The following is a 17,118-nucleotide window of genomic DNA, read 5'->3' as shown; positions in this document are numbered from 1 at the left end:
TTTTCCTATACTGTACTTAGCTACTTTCATGAAGCCCTCGCGCTTGTAGAATTTTGTTTTTCCAACTGGGGTTTTAATTTGGTTAGCAATTATGAGGATGATGATATAATATTGCTATCCCTAGCATCTCTTGTGACATCACCTGTACTAAATTCTTCCTTTACCTTTTCTATTGCACCAATGTGTCCACTCGCCCATATGTACTTTTTCCCTTGCTTCCTTACCGGTCACAAGAAGCACTGCATCCTTGTAGTTGCTGTATCTCTCCCTATTGCTCCATTAACAATATTCATTGGATTTGCTTCATTTAAGATTTCAATTTTGATGTGTAAAGTAACAAACTTATTACAGGGAGAAACTATGCCCCCTCTTGATGAAGGAACTATTGATTTAGAAGAGAAGGCCATTGATGATGAAGAAACAGCATTGGAACCTGATAATGAACCTGAAGAAGAGCTTCGCGAAGAGGATACCAAAGATGATCCCATGTCAAATGATGAGCAAGAAGAAGATGAGCCTGTTAAGGATGAGTAAGAACTACTTTGGTTTTATTGAATTTTGAAAGAAAATAGATTTCATAAAGTTTCATTTTACTAGTATTTGAATTTTATTAGGATGCCTTTTATGTGTGGTTATCTATGTAGTACTTACCCTGTCTATAGAAGATGTTTTGTTGTAGAGCCAAGGTCTTCCACTTCAGAATAGAACTTGCCTTTCTCTTCTGTTTTATATACTATTGTAAATTGGCCATTCTTTTGTAGCATATGTTAGCAAAGCATAAAGATTAGAATCCATGAATAAGATAATGGAAAAACATTGAGGTTCAATTTCAAATTTAGAGACGTGCTATTCTGGTCCTTTTTTTATTGGATTAAGAAAATACATTATGATAATGATTTTTTATTGACAAAACAAAGTACAAATTATTGAGTTTTACAATACATGAAGAGTACACACTTTTTTTTATAGATTATATTATTCTGCATCATGTCTCAAACAAGAGAAAAAGTTTTAAATATTTTCATTTGTGGGATATCTATAAATAAAGTATAACATTATCATAGTAAATGTACATGATTAGCTCTAATTTAGAATGTGTGTAAAGAATTTTATTAGCTAAAGCTACATGCAGGTTGTATCCCCCTGATTTGATTTTTATATCCTGGTGGTAGTAGTATGATATCATGGTAGTTCCTATTTGATGAATCATGTTTCTCCACCTGGAAGAATAGAAGGGCATTATTATTTTTTTTTTTTCACTACTTTGTTATTCCCGTACAGACAAGGCTAGGGGAAACTAGTTTTACCATATGTTTGTAGAATTGTTTTGTCTAGTTATCAGTATGCTTCATGCTTTCCTTGTCATTCTAAGTCCTACCGTCACATTTGCAATGAGGTACATGAGAGAAGATGGGTATGTCTGTCCAAGTCTATCATTCACTTTTCTTCTTATCACTACTATGTACTAAGCCTGACTGAATTGTGTATGTAGGAAGATGATTAGTGTCTATTGCATGTGCTTTGCCATTGCAACTTATCCTATGTAGTTGAAGTGAAGTGTTTCACTTAGACCTGTTAAAAAGGATATGCATGAAGGGAGATAGTCATCCATCTGTCTTTCATAATTACCTTGCCTCTATAATTCCTTACACTGAAGGAATTTCAGTTAAATCTTGCCATAAGGGTGTACAGGCATTCATAGATGTTCAGAAAGAAAGAGATTATTGTTCATGAGAACATCAGCACTGATTTGTTCCCATATACTAACAAACCCTCCGTTATTTATGTGGATTATCTTTCAGCAGCAGGTGGAGGTAGCCATTAGACTTTAATTGTGAGGTGGCAACTCTGCCTAACTACTTGAGCTGGTAGTCTGGGGGTACCCAGTCGTTTCTAGAAATACTCTCACAGCAGTGAGAGATGTCACTTTTTCTTTTGGCTCAGTAGAGATCGGATGTGTCCGCTGTCCTCCTGACTGTCATTGGACTATTTCAATTTCACTTTTCCCTTTTAGGTGTGCTTGTATTCTCTTTCGATTGCCTTCATCACGCGAAGCTGTCCAGGGCGCAAGGTCGTCGTTGGAGACCGACCTGCACTCTTTGTGTCCTACTTGCTGAGGGCATCGATGCGAGCAATGTTTGCCCTGCGCAGTGTGTAGGGAGTGCTCTGTCTCCCAATGGGAGAAATTTGGGCGGCTTAAGAAGACGACGAAGTGCAACTGTCTCCCTCGGGGAGCAGAGCGCATTTTTCTTCTTGCACACCCAAATCTCTCTCAAAAGCTCCTTCTCGCTCGTGCTGTTACGAGGGACAATCGAGCAGGAGCGCAAATCAATTAATTCCTAGGCATCCCCAGGGTACTGGGGGTAGTTGTTGCTTCCCCTAGAGGAGCACATTTTCCTCCCGCCGCTGGCGAGCCATTCTCCCTTTCAGATCCTTAGGAATTTTGGGACGTTGACGAGGTGATAGCTCACGTTCGCTCTTGCTGCCGACGAACCCTCTCCATGCTGGGACCTCGTCGTCCCCTAACCTTCAAGCCTTTGTTTCTCCCCACAGGAACCCACCCGCAGGTTGCAAGTGTAGATCATCCGTGGTCCAGTGCTTTTACCATCAGCAGCGCGATAGAACGAGCATCACCATCGCCTTGCCCTTCTGGACTCTCTTCCCATAATCGCCGTTCACGACGATCAGAAGATCTTAGGGATCATAGCTCTCTTCTTCTAGAAGGCGCTCGCACTCATGAGACAGGTCTCAACACTCTCCTCGGAGGCATTCTTCTTTACGAGGACAAGTCTTGCGATCGAGTTCTACATAATCGTGAGCAAAGTCTAGATCTAGGTCCAGACGCTTGCTTTCTAGATCTGTACAATCTAGTTCACTAGAACAGCGCTCGGGAGGACGACACTCCAGTTCACGAGGGTGGCGTTCACACTTGCAAGGGTACTGTTCACGAGAACAAGATTCTCGATCGCGAGGCAGACAGTCGCATTCTCGCCGTTCGAGCTCTCGTTCACGATCACGAACCGCACGTTCGCGGTCAAGGTCTAGACGTTCCTTATTTAAAGGTAGAGGTAGGCGCATGCGCAGTCCATCAGCACGTAGCCCCTCAACCAAACCTTCCAAACGACCTCTGATTGGAGCTGATGATGAGAATGACCATTCCTCTATCAGGCGTCCAGCTAAACCTCCAGTGCCTTTTCCCACCTGGGGAGTTCTAGCAAAGCGTTTGCCTATGCGACACTTGGAAACTCGTCCCGCAGTGACGCGTTCCCCAACTAGAGTAATCCCTACTCAGAGGATTCCTCTGCTGACTTCGTCGGACGTAGGTGCTTCTCTGGGGCAGCAGGAAGGCGCTACATCTTCCTCTTCCTCTGTGGCTACTGTTGCGAGCACTTCTGCTCATGAATCTCGTCAGTTGACATGTGAAACTTGCGATTTTGGACATGAATCTCATCTGCTCATGATTTCATGAGCAGATGTGTCGGAACCGCGACTAAGTGCGGTACCAACACCTTCGCCTCATCCCTCTGCGTCTTGCACCTCCAGCGGAAGATCAACACTTCCCATAACAATTATAAAATTGTTATGCTGTACATGTCCCCATTGCTTTCTGCGAGGGTTCCCTAGACCACAGTCATATACTGTACTAGGTAAAACCGGGTCAATGTCGATGCCAGATATTGGACTTCATCCCACCTAAGAGTGAGTCATCCATATAAATAACGTTAGGTTTGTTAGAATGGGAACAAATGACAAATTCGGAGATGATTTGTATTTTTCCCAAACTAATATAAACCTGGAGTTATTTATATAAATTGGCCTGCCATCACCTCTCCCCCAAAAGTCCTGTCTTCAATAAAAAGTGACGTCTCACTGCTGTGAGAGTATATATAGAGGCGGCTGGGTAACCCCCAGTCGACCCGCTCAAGTGGTTAAGCAGGGTTGCCACCTCGCAATTGAAGTCTAACGGCTATCTCCAGCTGCTGCTGAAAGATAATCCACATTCTGCTTTTTTTTTTTTTCTTTTTTTTATTGAAGACAGTATTGTGCTGCCTCGTTTTTATTAAAAACAATATCTTGCTCCCTTGTTGTTTATCTTATACTATTTATGGTCTTAATAAATACAGGTTACATGTCTGGCTATTTTCAGGAAACCTGAGGTAGAGAGCAAGACAGAAGAAGAAACTGGCTCATCAGAAGCAACTAAAGAGGAGGAAACTGCAGAAAAAGCGGAGAATGTCGAGGTAGAACAAGAACAAGAAGTGGAAGTGAAACGAAGACCTTCAAGAGCTAGAAGGGCAAGGGTCATGAAACATTTCTAAAAAATGTATGATATTGTTTCACATGTAACACTTAAGGAAACCACCAATTACTTTAGTTATAAGGGAATTCAAATTAAGTTTTAGATGATACAGCAATTCCAAACCATAGTAATTTTCTTATATCACATTTCTTAGGATTTACAATGGAATTAACTGTAAAAATGCTAGTAATTAATTATTTGAAATATTGTTAAGCATTTAGATGCGGATAGCTTAAGGTATAGATAATTAATAGACCATTGAGAATACTATATCAATAAAATCATATATTCCAGATTTTCTTTCATTTGAGAGTACAGTATATTATATTGAGACACTAGATATTAATTTTCTTAACACATACTCAAGGAGTATGTGCAAGACAAGTAATGAAGAACTCTTTCCTCATCAGACATGGCCAGTATTGTAAACTACAACCTTTTATCAAAGTATTTTGAGATAAATTTCCAACTTTGGGTTACCTCTTTTTTTTTTCTTTTTTTTTTGCTTAAATGTAATTATTACAAGCAAAGTTTCTATTTAAAGCAATGGATTGCTTGTGCAGTATATGAATGTTAATGAGTAGAAAACTGATTTCTTCCTACACAAATACAAACCATCATCCTTTACATTGGAGAATAACTGTGATGCTGGAATACGGCAGTCAAAACTGTATAACATGGTATAGGTAGTTGGCCTGCTGCTCACTAAGTATTCGGTTTGATACCAGACATCATTTGAGATAGATTCTTCAACCGGTTGGAGACTGGCAGATTTTCTAGCATTTTTCATCAGTACTCAGACTTTGTTCCAAACTTGACGCTATTGCATCTTGGGATATTGTCCTTCCTTGATTCTGAGACATGATTAATGCTTTCTTATCTCCCACAACTGTTAGGTTAGCCAAAGGTGAATGCAGGTTTCTCACCTTTACTGCCTTGACTTGGATTTCCCTGAGGTCAAAGGGTCAGGATCCTCTCTGAAGGATTTGTTTACTCCTGCAGGCAACAGGCAACCTAGCAAGTGCAGTTGATTCAACATTCTCAACCAAGCTGATTGCTTTGCTTACCAATAGTCAGACTGTCTGTGATCTAGTGCTTGACAAGCATGCACCCTCAGCAAGGCTGCAAGTCAACCTTTCTGAACACCTCAACTTCACGCGCCTCAATTACAGATACCCATCACCCCCGACACAGTGTCTAGAAACATCGCTAGACACATGCACTCAAGGTGAACGCAAAAATCTCACCTGGGCACTCTCTAGTTCCTGAGAGTTTGCTCTTGCGGGAGCATGCTACCTCCTCAGAACCTTGCTTTTCCTTCTGATACACTAGCATGGCCTCGCACAAACACGTGAAGGCATGCATAGAAAGACTAACCTTACTATATCCATGGCGTGTGCTTAGGCTGTTAGGGGTTTACTCCACCTCAATGTTAGATATATTGATTTAAAATGCAAGTTATCTTTGACAAGATAGACTAGTGCCTGCGAGAGCTAACCAGGAGACCTCAGGAGTTGTGACCACCGACTTACAGTTACTCAAGGAAATATGAAAGGAAGAAAGAGGCCAGTCAATCATTACTCATTCACCCCAGACTAATCCGGGTAAACTCAACCCTCAACCCTCTGCTACTTGTCCATCAAGGAGCTTGAGGTGTTTTAGACCACTTGTTGTGCAGCCACCACAGGACCAACGGAGAATGCATCCATGTTCCTGTGGGTTACATCATGCAGGTAGTGGGCAGTGAAGGTCATCTGATGCTTCCACACGCCTGCTTGCAATACCTGGGCCACAGTAGTTTTTCTTGAATGCCAGGGACGTTGCAATGCCTCTGACGTCATGAACTCTGGGTTGTTTTTGAGGAGGGTTAGGATTAAGCGCAAAGTCAATGACCTTGCGGATCCAGGAAGAAATTGTATTACTGTACATATGACCCTTCTCTTGACCTTCCTAGTGTTGACAAAGTGCTGACACATGGGCGAGCTGCTGCTGTTTTTTAAGATAACACCTCAGATTCCTTACTGGGCAAATTATCAGTTGGTCTGGGTCTTTGGTTACAGAACGGAGACTATCCGGAATGGGCTGAATCTTGGATCTGACACACAGATTTTGAGTCTTAGCCATGAACTCAGAGACGAAGCCGAATATTACTTCTCCCCCTCTCCTTGAGTGGGAGACGTTGTAAGATAGACCATGCAAGTCCCTGACTCTTAGCCGAAGCCAAAAGTGAGTAGAAACACCGTCTTCAGGGTAAGGTGGCGATCTGTTGCCTGGTGTAATGGTTTGTAGGGGGAACTATTCAGAGACTGAAGGACCCGAACCATGTTCCAAGGAGCTCTAACTTCTGACTGGGGACAAGTAATCTCATAACTCTGTAGGAGTAAGAAAGTTCCAACGAGAAGGAAATATCTACTCCTTTCAGTTTAAACCACTACAATAGCAACAAAAACTGACCACTTCACCTGAAAGACTGACGCTGAAGAGTGTCTAAGGTGTCTAGACATCCTTTCCGCAACTCATTACGAAAAGCCTCTCTGAGAGAGGGAGCGCTGGACAGTCTCCAAGCGTGAAGTCGAATCGAATCTGCGGCTTTGTGGAAGATGTCGTTATGTGGCTGTTTGAGTAGATCATGTCGTGGAAAAGTCCGTCGGGAGCTGCTGAAGGTCCGGGAACCATTCTGCATGATGCCATATCGGAGCTATTACAGCCATTGATAAGTTCTTGCTTATCATGACTTGGTTGAGGACTTTCTCATCAGACAGAATGGGGGAAAAGTGTACATATCTATGTTGTCATACCATTGTTGGAATGCATCTAGTGATCAAGGGCACGCGAGCCGGGGATTCTGGACCTGGGAAACTGTAGAGCGGGAGCCTGAAATTCAGGGCCGTTGCGAACAGGTCCACAGTCGGGGAACCCCACAAAGTTAGGACTTTGTTGGCTACTAGATGATTCAATGACCACTCGGAGCCCACTATCTTGGTCGCTCTGTTCAGATTGTCTGCAAGCGCATTCCTGTTGCCAGGAATGACGCGAGCGGATTGGGACACCTAGCTGTCTTCTGTCCATCTGAGTATTTCTACTGCTAGATGGTTCTCTTAAGAGATTTATAGGCTGGTACCTTTCTGATTTGGACCAAGGGACGGACATGATTTGGTGCAGCATATGCCCCCCCCCCCCCTCTGTGGTGCATCTGAAGAGCATTAGTTCCAGGTGGGGGGGAGAGAAGAATTAGTTCCAGGAGGGGGGGGAGAGAAGATTGAGCTCTTTGCGGAGGTTCTTGTCTGCCACCCACCATTTGAGGTCTGTCAGTTCTTCTGACCTTAGTTGAACCAGGGTCTCTGCTTGCTTGATTCCACTTGGAATTGAGGCACCCTTGGACCCATGAGGAAAGATTTCCCCATCCGGTCATCGGAAAATGGGAAGGGCACTGGACAAACTGGTCAACCAATTACCCTATAGGGTGGTCAACAATACCACGGATAATTACCCTATAGGATGGTCAACAATACCACGGGATTGTGACTTTGGTTCCCCTTTCCTAAGGGCTAACAAGTTCATTCGAGTGGAACAGGCAACCTTGACTCTTGAGTGAAAATCAATGCTCCTCGGTTCATCCCGAAGGGTGAAGGGATTGCGTAGCAAGAAAAAATCTCCAGCTGATGTAAAGACATGCAACTGATTGCACGCTTCTGCTATAAAAAGGGGGGGGGGAGGATCCTGTCCTTCCTCCAACTGCCAACAATCTAGTGGGGGTGGGCCGAGTAAGAATGATACAAATTGGTAAACCAGGTAGCCAGTTTTGCTTATGTTATTACAGCAAATCTCCTGAGAGATCACTTTTAGGACAAGAGACTGGTCGGCAACTACCGAACGCACCCAACTATTTTCAAAGGATAAGATTGAGACGTATCTTCAATCTATTGTTGGATGGGTAATATGTGCATAAGTTTATCTACAGACCAGTAACATAGACAGGGGAGCTGGACAAACATGCAGGCGTAGCCCAAATTATAGTTGTGTCTGGAACTCCGTTGGAGAACGTTGAAAACTTTCGTGACCGAGATTTTCTCCTCCTTGTGAAAGATGAAAAAATGTTTGTATTTCTTAGTCTGTGATCAGAAAAATTGGCATAAGTATTGAATGTTCAAAGCAGATTCGCTTATGAGAAATTTTTGGTCCAAGTATTTTTTAAAAATTAAGACCTTCAATCGGAAAGAAGGAAGGAACTGCCTATGAAGGCAGACCACATATGCAGTATGTCTGGTTACTGGAAGGTAGAAGTGTAATATATAACCTGGTTTCCTGTAAGGGATATAGCCATCAACATGACAAATTCGTAGATAATTTGTATTTTTCCTAACAATACAAACCTTTATCTATTTATTAGGGGTTATTACTTTTAGCAAAGCTGAAAGGACGAGCCATTAGAATTTTAGCGAGGGTTAACCACCCACTCCTTTAATTAGTGGGGTTAGTTTGCTCCCACTCACACACCTGTGATTTAGCTCACTTTGCTTGGAGGTAGGACTTCAAGGGGGGATAAGGCTGGCGGGTAAGTCTGTATAAATAGCTAGAGGTTTCTATCGTAAGGAAAAATACAAATTATCTACGAATTTGTCATTTGTTCGGTAACTGAAATACAAACCTATGCTATTTATTAGGGGGCGACCCAATCATTAGGAGGGTGGACGTCCCTGCCAAATTGGCTTTTGGCTTTACCTGGGGGCTCCTTATTTTGAATAGGTTTGTACGAAAAATAAGGAGTCCCTGCATCTCGCTAAACCTTGCTACATAAGGTGCGTGGCCTACGCAAGCTATGTGTTGAGATGTTTAGAAGTGCGACTGTCCAGGTATTATTATTATTATGAGGGTTGCCTTGGATGACCACGGAGGTAGCAGCAGTAGGGGATTCAGCATTATGAAGCTTCATCTGTGGTGGATAATGTGGGAGGGTTGGCTGTGCCACCCTAGCAGTACCAGCCGAACTCGGTTGAGTCCCTTGTCAGGCTGGGAGGAACGTAGAGAGGAGACATCCCCTTTTTGGTTTCATTTGTTTGATGTCGGCTACCCCCCAAAATTGGGGGAAGTGCCTTGGTATATGTATGATGTATTATTATTATTATCATTATTATTACTAGCTAAGCTACAACCCTAGTTGGAAAAGCAGGATGCTATAAGCCCAGGGGCCCCAAGAGGGAAAACAGCTCAGAGAGGAAAGGAAATAAGGAAAAATAAAATATTTTAGGAATAGTAACAACATTGAATTAATTTTCTATATAAACTTAAAAATTTGACAAAACAAGAGAGGAAATTAAATAGAATAATGTGCCAGAGTGTACCCTCAAGCAAGAGAACTCTAACCCAAGACAGAGGAAGACCATGGTACAGAGGCTATGGCACTAAAATTATTATTATTAATTGCTAAGCTACAACCATAGTTGGAAAAGCAGGATGCTATAAGCACAGGGGTTCCAATAAGGAAAATAGCCCAGTGAGGAAAGGAAACGAGGAAAAATTGAATATTTTAAGAAGCGTAACATTAAAATAAATATCTCCTATAGAAACTATAAAAACTTTGACTAAACAAGAGGAAAAGAAATAGGCTAGAAGAGTGTGCCAGTGTGTACCCTCAAGCAAGAGAACTCTAACCCAAGATAGTGAAAGACCATGGTACAGAGGTTATGGCACTACCCAAGACCAGAGAACAACGGTTTGATTTTGGAGTGTCCTCCTAGAAGAGCTGCTTACCAAAGCTAGAGTCTCTTCAACCCTTATCAAGAGGAAAGTGGCCACTGAACAATTACAGTGCAGTAATCCCTTGGGTGAAGAAGAATTGTTTGGTAATTTCAGTGTTGTCAAGTGTATGAGGACAGAGTAGAATATGTACTGAATACGCCAGACTTCGGTATGTGTGTAGGCAAAGGAAAAATGAACCGTAACCAGAGAGAAGGATATAATGAAGTACTGCTGGCCAGTCAAAGGACCCCATAACTCTCTAGAGGTAGTATCTTAACGGGTGGCTGGTGCCCTAGCCAACCTACTACGTGCAAAAGACAAGCAAACAATGGTTTAATTTGGGTTGTCTTTCTCGTAGAAGAGCTGCTCACCATAGCTAAAGAGTCTCTTCTACCCTTACCAAGAGGGGGAGTAGCCACTGAACAATTAGTGCATTAGTTAACCCCTTGAGTGGTGAAGAATTGTTTGGTAATCTCAGTGTTGTCAGGTGTATGAGGACAGAGGAGAATCTGTAAAGAGTAGTCCAGACTATTCTGTGTATGTGTAGGCAATGGGAAAGTGAACCGTAACCAAAGAGAAGGATCCAATATAGTTTGTGTCTGGCCAGTCATAGGACCCCATAACTCTGGCAGTAGTATCTCAATGGGTGGCTGGGGCCCTGGCCAATGTACTACCTACAACTTATTAGAATGGAGTTCTTATTGTGAGATGGTCTATAGACCTTATTGACAGAAAGATTGCTTGCACACATATGTACCTGCCAGTCTGCAGTTTTGTGTGTGTATTCTTTGCCTGGGGGTAAACGTTTGAAAACTAATTTGAGCCTGGTTGGGGACTAATTTATGTGCGACAAATCGCAACATTATCACCCAAGGAATCTTTGATCGTCGACTAACTATAGTATTGTTTAAGATGTGAGCGCATACGCCCACAAACAAAACACAGTTATTGTAGCGATCATTCCTCCGTTGGTGTGCCTGCCCTGTGGGCGGGGCTTGCCAACGTTCATACACACAAAGTTGTCTAACCCCCTTGTGGGCGGGGTTTGTAAAGTTCGTAAACATAATGATTAGTTGACAACATTTGTTGCTATCATTCATAAACGTAAGCTAACACTGCTCCTTTGGGAATAAAGGCTTTACACAAAACCCCGGTAAGGGTAAAAAATATAAAATGTCTCACAAGCCTATCGTGTTAAAACGAGAATTCGTTGTGGCCAAGGACAGAATGATGGCATGCGGCTGACTCTAACAATTGGTAGAAAGCGTTTTTGTGACAATAACCTCAAGGTTTTGTCTGGGAGAGAGCGTATGCGTCCCAGAAGTAGTTCTTGCGGCCTTTTATGAGTTTTAATGAAAGCCTGTTGAAGTTACATAAAACTTCTCAGGGACAAGAATTTCCCATAAAGGGTGTACAGTAGTCTCCTATATGAAGGTTTGCTAAACAAACACATATATTAGGCAGGTTCGTATATAGTTGCCTGCTACCCCAAGCGCTAGTTAGTGGGAGGGGTGGGGTTCCGGAAGGCGATGGTGGTTCGTCCGAAGATGAAAGGCATGGAGCTGACGAGACCAGCCTAGCTGACGCATAGCAACCACCTGGGAGTGTAGAGTGACGTTGCAAGTAACATGACGCCACTCCATCATGCGACGCTGCTCTGCTCAGCGACGCAGCATAGGAACGAGCATGGACTGGATGACCATAGAGCTTTCGGTGAAAGCTCTGGGTCCTGCGAACCATGAGATTCGGAGCGACAAAAACCCAGGGGTTCTATGTCATGGAAACTCAAAAAAAAGGGTCGAACCATCTTGCGCGAACCCATAGGGTCTGAGCGATGAGGACCCGAAGGTCCAAGAGGGTTACGAGAGCCCCCATTGTAACCGATGAAATGACAGCCCGAAGGCTCAGCGTGATACCAATCACAAGAGCCCGAAGGCTTGACGTGACGAGAGTTTGGAAATTCAGTGTTACGTGAACCATAAGGCTCAACATAACAAGGGTTGCGAGAGCCCAGGGGGTTCAGCATAACACCAGTCACGAGAGTCCGAAGGCTTAGTGTGATGCTAGTCACGAGAGTCCAAGGTTTCAACATGACGAGGGAGAGAAAACTGTGTTTCAAGAGCTGAAAGGCTCGTCGTAACCAGGGTTACAAGAGCACAAAGTCTCAAAATAACGATAATCATGAGAGCCCAAAGGCTTAGCTTGACATGAGAACCCAAAGGCTCAGTGTGACTAAGGTTCCACGCAACAGGAGACAGAAGACTTCGGATTACGAGAGCCCGAAGGCTCAACGTAACGGGTGGCATGAGAGTTCACAAGCTCTACGTTCCACGCGACATGAGAGCCCGAAGGCTCAGCATGAGGCAGGTCACTAGAACCTGATGGAACTGCAAGACTGGGGTTGCGAAAGCCCGTAGGTTTAGCACAAAGAGAACCTGAAGGTTCCTGGTTACGGGTTCAGCGTAACCAGGGTTGCGAGAGCTTGAAGGCTCAACATAATGGGAACCTGAAGGCTCAACGTGACTAGGACCCAAAAGTCCTTGGTTGCAAGGACCCGAAGGATCATCAAAACAAGAACACAAAGGTTCGGTGTCTCATAAGACTGAAGGCTTGGCAAAACGAGTACCCAAAGGCCTCAGGTTACGAGAACCCGAAGGTTAGGTGTCCTGCAAACCTAAAGGCTTAACGAAACGAGGAACTGAAGGTCCCATGTTGCGAGAACCAGAAGGAACATAGCAACGGAAGCCCAAAGGCTCCGGATCAAGCAACCCCGATATGAGATCGTCATAAGACCCCGAAGGGAGATAGTGACCCTAGGGGGTTCAAAAGACGTTTCCTCACTGTAGGAGGAGGAGTACGACCTGGATGGAGAGGGGTCAGAAATCCATCCACCCGACGAACACCCGAAGGGAAACGTCCAGCAGAAACCACCCATGAGGGAGACTACTCAAGCCCAAGAAGCTCTAAGCTCTGCCGCCACCCTTGGGGGAGATGCATAAGCATAAGGAGACGTATGATCACAAGCAATTCTCTCACGAATGAGAGATGTTCCCCGGATAAGGAAAATGCCAAGGACTTTGCTCTCCTACTGCTCCTAAAGGAGAAGCAACGTCTTCGGGGTCGGCCACGAGAACAAAGTCAGACCAACAGGCAGCAGCACCTGCGCCCACCTGACACAAGAACCCGAAGGTTCAAAAGGAGTCTGCTGTCACAAAAAGCTGATCACAAGCTTTCTTGCAAACGAGAGGATGTTCTCCCAAAGGAAGATAATGCCTAGGACTATGCTTCTCTCCAGCCCTATGGGAAAAAGCCTAGGCGTACAACATATGCTGGTCACAGATCAATCTCTCTCACGGACAAGAGAGAAGTCCTCATGAAGGAAGACCTTGCCTTGGACTTTGCTTTCCTCCAGCCCAAGGGGGAAGAAGCGCTGTCTTCGGCAAGGCGATAGCAGCTACTGATCTTTAACAAGCTGTCAGCGATTCTCCCCGTAAGCGGGAAGGTTGCTAAATGGTTGATGAAGGGAATTTTCCCTTGGAAGGGAGAACAACCCAACACCTCGGGAGGTTAACTCTCCCTCGGAAGGGAAAGTTATCCAACCCCTGGAGGCAGTGCTCTCTGCATTCCGTCAACAAGCCTTGTTCAAGTTAAAGGTCGGCATTGAGCGCTACCTGAGAAACATGGGCGAGACTAGTTTCTCCAATGCCACTATCGGCAGGGACCTCATCCCATAATGAAAAGGTCGTAACCAGCAAGCTGCTCACGAGCTGCCATAGAGGCGTAGGACTATAATAGCAGCAGCCGATTCCAAAGGAACGAATGGATCTGCTTTCTACTTCGGCTGATTTAGTCAAACGAAGCAGAATGGCAACGCTATGTGAGGAAAAATAAAAGTTATGATAAATTACAAGCAGTTATTAATTTCAACTTGAGTATTGAAAAAAAACATTTGGGAGCGTCACCTAACCCACGAACGGGAAAGGTGTACCCCCTCAGCGGATCTTCCAGCCACCCACTAAGAGGGAGAGTGGCATAGTAACAGTAAGGGAGGAGTAGTACCAATTTCATGACGACTCCCTTGCAGTGGAAGCCGAGTCCGTAATACGCTGTCACCCAAACAGCAACAGTGATAAAAAGTTAAATATATATAAAAACATACAATTATGTTTTCATATAAGTAAAAAACGAATAAGAAAAACAGAATGAACTGTTAAACAATCAAATGTCAAGTCTTGCAGGAGAGAGCGGCAATATGACCGTCCTCTACCGAGCCAGAAAGCAAAGTGGTAACTCAACCCAGGTGTGTGAGTGAGCGGGGTACCCAGTCTACCCCCATCCGCTAACTAGCGGGTTGGGTGGCTACCCGTGGCTGAAAATTATTTTTGGCTCATCTTTCAGCTTCGTCGAAAGGTAATCCCCTATAAATAGTGAAGGGTTTGTATTTTTGATGGAACGAATAGAAGTTTAAAGATGTTCTTGCATTTCATGTTAAGCCTAAAATGGAGTTTTTATGATAAAACAAAGTTTTATGAATACTTACCTGGCAGTTATATATATATTGCTGAGTCTCCGACTGCGGCAGAATTTAATCGAAAATCGCGGCAACCGCCTTGTGGTGGTTGTGTGGTTAGATGGTTAACAACCCTTACAGGGTGGTACTTGGAATCATTCCCGTTTTCTGTTCCTCAGATTATCTTTGCCCGACCTGTCTCCTGAGGGGAGGTGGGTGGGCTTTAAAATATATATATAACTGCCAGGTAAGTATTCATAAAACTTTGTTTTATCATAAAAACTCCATTTTTATAAATAGAACTTACCTGGCAGTTATATATATATAGCTGATTCACACATTTGGAGGAGGGAAACAGACAGAAAAACATAGTTGGGGAAACAACAAAAGAGTTGTAGGAGAACAAACACCTTGATTCCTTACCTGGTAAGGTAGCTGACTTCAAAGGTAACTGCCTCTAGAGTCGCTTTCCCTTAGGAGTGTTCAGCCAGGAGTAGACCTGCTACGCTGCAAACAACTCAATCGAGTCTGTCAAAGGGGTAGGACCAACAACTTGACTAGACTTCAGAAAACTACCTTCCCATATAAAAAAACCTGCAACCTTACTAAAGCTAACCATCTAACCTTGCAGAAATAGATATAAACTATCTATCTGGACAGAGGGAACCGTACCACAGGACGAGGACCTCAGACAACCATAAAAAACTCAAACCCAAATACAAGTACATAAACTAAGGTTGAGTGGGGGTAGTAACTCCTTTGCCTAATACAGAAGCCGCAGCTACGTATGGGCCCAAGGTATAACACTTGTCATAGTCCACTCTTACCTCTCTGAGGTAATGAGAAGCGAAGACAGAGTTGCTCCTCCAGAACGTTGCGTCCATGATCTGCTTAACTGACATATTTTTCCGGTATGCCAGCGAAGCAGCAATGGCCCTTACTTCGTGAGCCCGTACTTTTAACAGGGCGAAGTTTTCTTCCTCACAAAAGAGGTGGGCTTCCCTAATAGTTTCCCTCAGGAAAAAGGACAAAGCATTCTTTGACAGGGGTTTTTGAGGATCCTTCACCGAACACCATAAGGAGTTGGAAGCACCCCTCACGCTCTTAGTGTGGGCCAAATAAGCCTTGAGACCCTAACCGGGCAGAGGAGGCTTTCCTGTTCCTGACCTACTAGATTCGTGAGGTTAGGGACTTCAAAAGTCCTAGGCCAGGGTTTCGAAGGGTTCTCATTCTTGGCGAGAAAGTCGAACCTCAAGGAACAAACCGCTCCATTTAGGGTGAAGCCTACACGCTTCTCGATTGCCTGGACCTCGCTGATCCTCCTGGCAGTCGCTAGAGACAAAAGGAAGAGGGTTTTCTTAGTCACATCTCGCAGAGAAGCTTGCGAGATAGGCTCAAACTTCCTGGAGCACAAAAACTTAAGCACCACATCCAGGTTCCAAGAAGGGGGTCTTAAGTGCACCTGCTTCGTTGTCTCAAAAGACCTAATGAGGTCCTGCAAGTCCTTATTCTGAGATAACTCTAAGCCTCTATGCCTAAAGACGGTTGAGAGCATGCTCCTGTATCCTTTAATGGTAGATACAGCCAGCTTAGCATCCTGCCTGAGGTACAAAAGAAAGTCTGCAATCTGGCTTAGAGAGGTAGAGGACGAGGAAACCTTGCGCCTCCTGCACCAAGCTCTAAAGGTCTCCCACTTTGACTGGTAGACTCTTTGTGAAGAGATCCTCCTTGCCCTGGCAATAGCTTTCGCCGCTTGTGCCGAAAAGCCTCGAGATCTAACGAGCTTCTCGACAGTCTGAAGGCAGTCAGATTGAAAGCGAGGGGTTTTGGTGAAATCTCTCGAAGTGGGGTTGTCTGAGAAGATCTGGACTTGCCGGGAGTCTTCTTGGAAAGTCCATCAGCAACCCTACCACTTCGGTGAACCATTCCCTCGCAGGCCAGAATGGAGCCACTAGGATCATTCGTCCCGAATCGAGGAGAGCGAACTTCCTGACAACCAGATTGATGATCTTGAACGGGGGAAAGGCATACATGTCCAGCCCCGTCCAATCCATCAAGAAGGCGTTCACTGCAACAGCTTCCTCGTCCGGGACTAGGGAGCAGTAGTTGGGGATCCTCTTGTTTAGACCGGAGGCGAAAAGGTCTATTACTGGTCTGCCCCACAACTTCCAGAGGCTCCGACAGACATGCGGGTTGAGAGTCCACTCTGTAGGAAGGACCTGTCCCCTCCTGCTGAGCATGTCTGCCCTGATGTTTCTCTGCCCTTGAACAAACCTTGTCAACAGCTGGGTCTCGTTCTCGTTCGCCCAGAGGAGAAGCTCTCTCGCAGTTGAGAACAGAGAGAGGGAGTGAGTTCCCCCTTGCTTCCTTATGTACGCGAGAGCTGTGGTGTTGTCGGAATTGATCTCCACAGTCTTTCCCGACACCGAGGTTTTGAAGCCCTTGAGCCCTAACAAAATGGCCATCAATTCCTTCCTGTTGATATGCCAACTGACCTGACTCCCTTCCCAAATTCCTGAGACCTCTTTGTTCCCTAGTGTTGCTCCCCAGCCTGACTCGGACGCGTCTG

General features: G+C 44.5%; 2 protein-coding genes across 8 annotated transcripts in view; one reads left to right on the top strand and one right to left on the bottom strand.

Annotated features, from left to right (window-relative positions):
• LOC137628725 (zinc finger protein on ecdysone puffs-like) overlaps window positions 1-4,593 on the top strand; it is a 110,529-nt gene extending 105,936 nt beyond the window's left edge. For all 6 annotated transcript variants that reach the window (XM_068359895.1, XM_068359893.1, XM_068359897.1 and 3 more), the window contains 2 exons: window positions 352-530; window positions 4,148-4,593. In XM_068359895.1, the coding sequence (XP_068215996.1) occupies window positions 352-530; window positions 4,148-4,319 (351 nt within the window). In that variant the 3' untranslated portion in view covers window positions 4,320-4,593. The remainder of the gene's footprint in view (window positions 1-351; window positions 531-4,147) is intronic.
• The window catches only part of LOC137628726 (DBH-like monooxygenase protein 1), a 76,691-nt gene continuing 60,109 nt past the window's right edge, over window positions 537-17,118 (bottom strand). For both annotated transcript variants that reach the window (XM_068359899.1, XM_068359898.1), the window contains exon 17: window positions 537-1,220. The gene's annotated coding sequence lies outside the window, so the exon portion shown is untranslated. The remainder of the gene's footprint in view (window positions 1,221-17,118) is intronic.

Source organism: Palaemon carinicauda, chromosome 36 (assembly GCF_036898095.1).
Source record: "Palaemon carinicauda isolate YSFRI2023 chromosome 36, ASM3689809v2, whole genome shotgun sequence".
Taxonomy (NCBI): domain Eukaryota; kingdom Metazoa; phylum Arthropoda; class Malacostraca; order Decapoda; family Palaemonidae; genus Palaemon; species Palaemon carinicauda.
The sequence above is the reverse complement of the archived record's forward strand: the minus strand, read 5'-3'. Positions and strand labels throughout refer to the sequence as shown.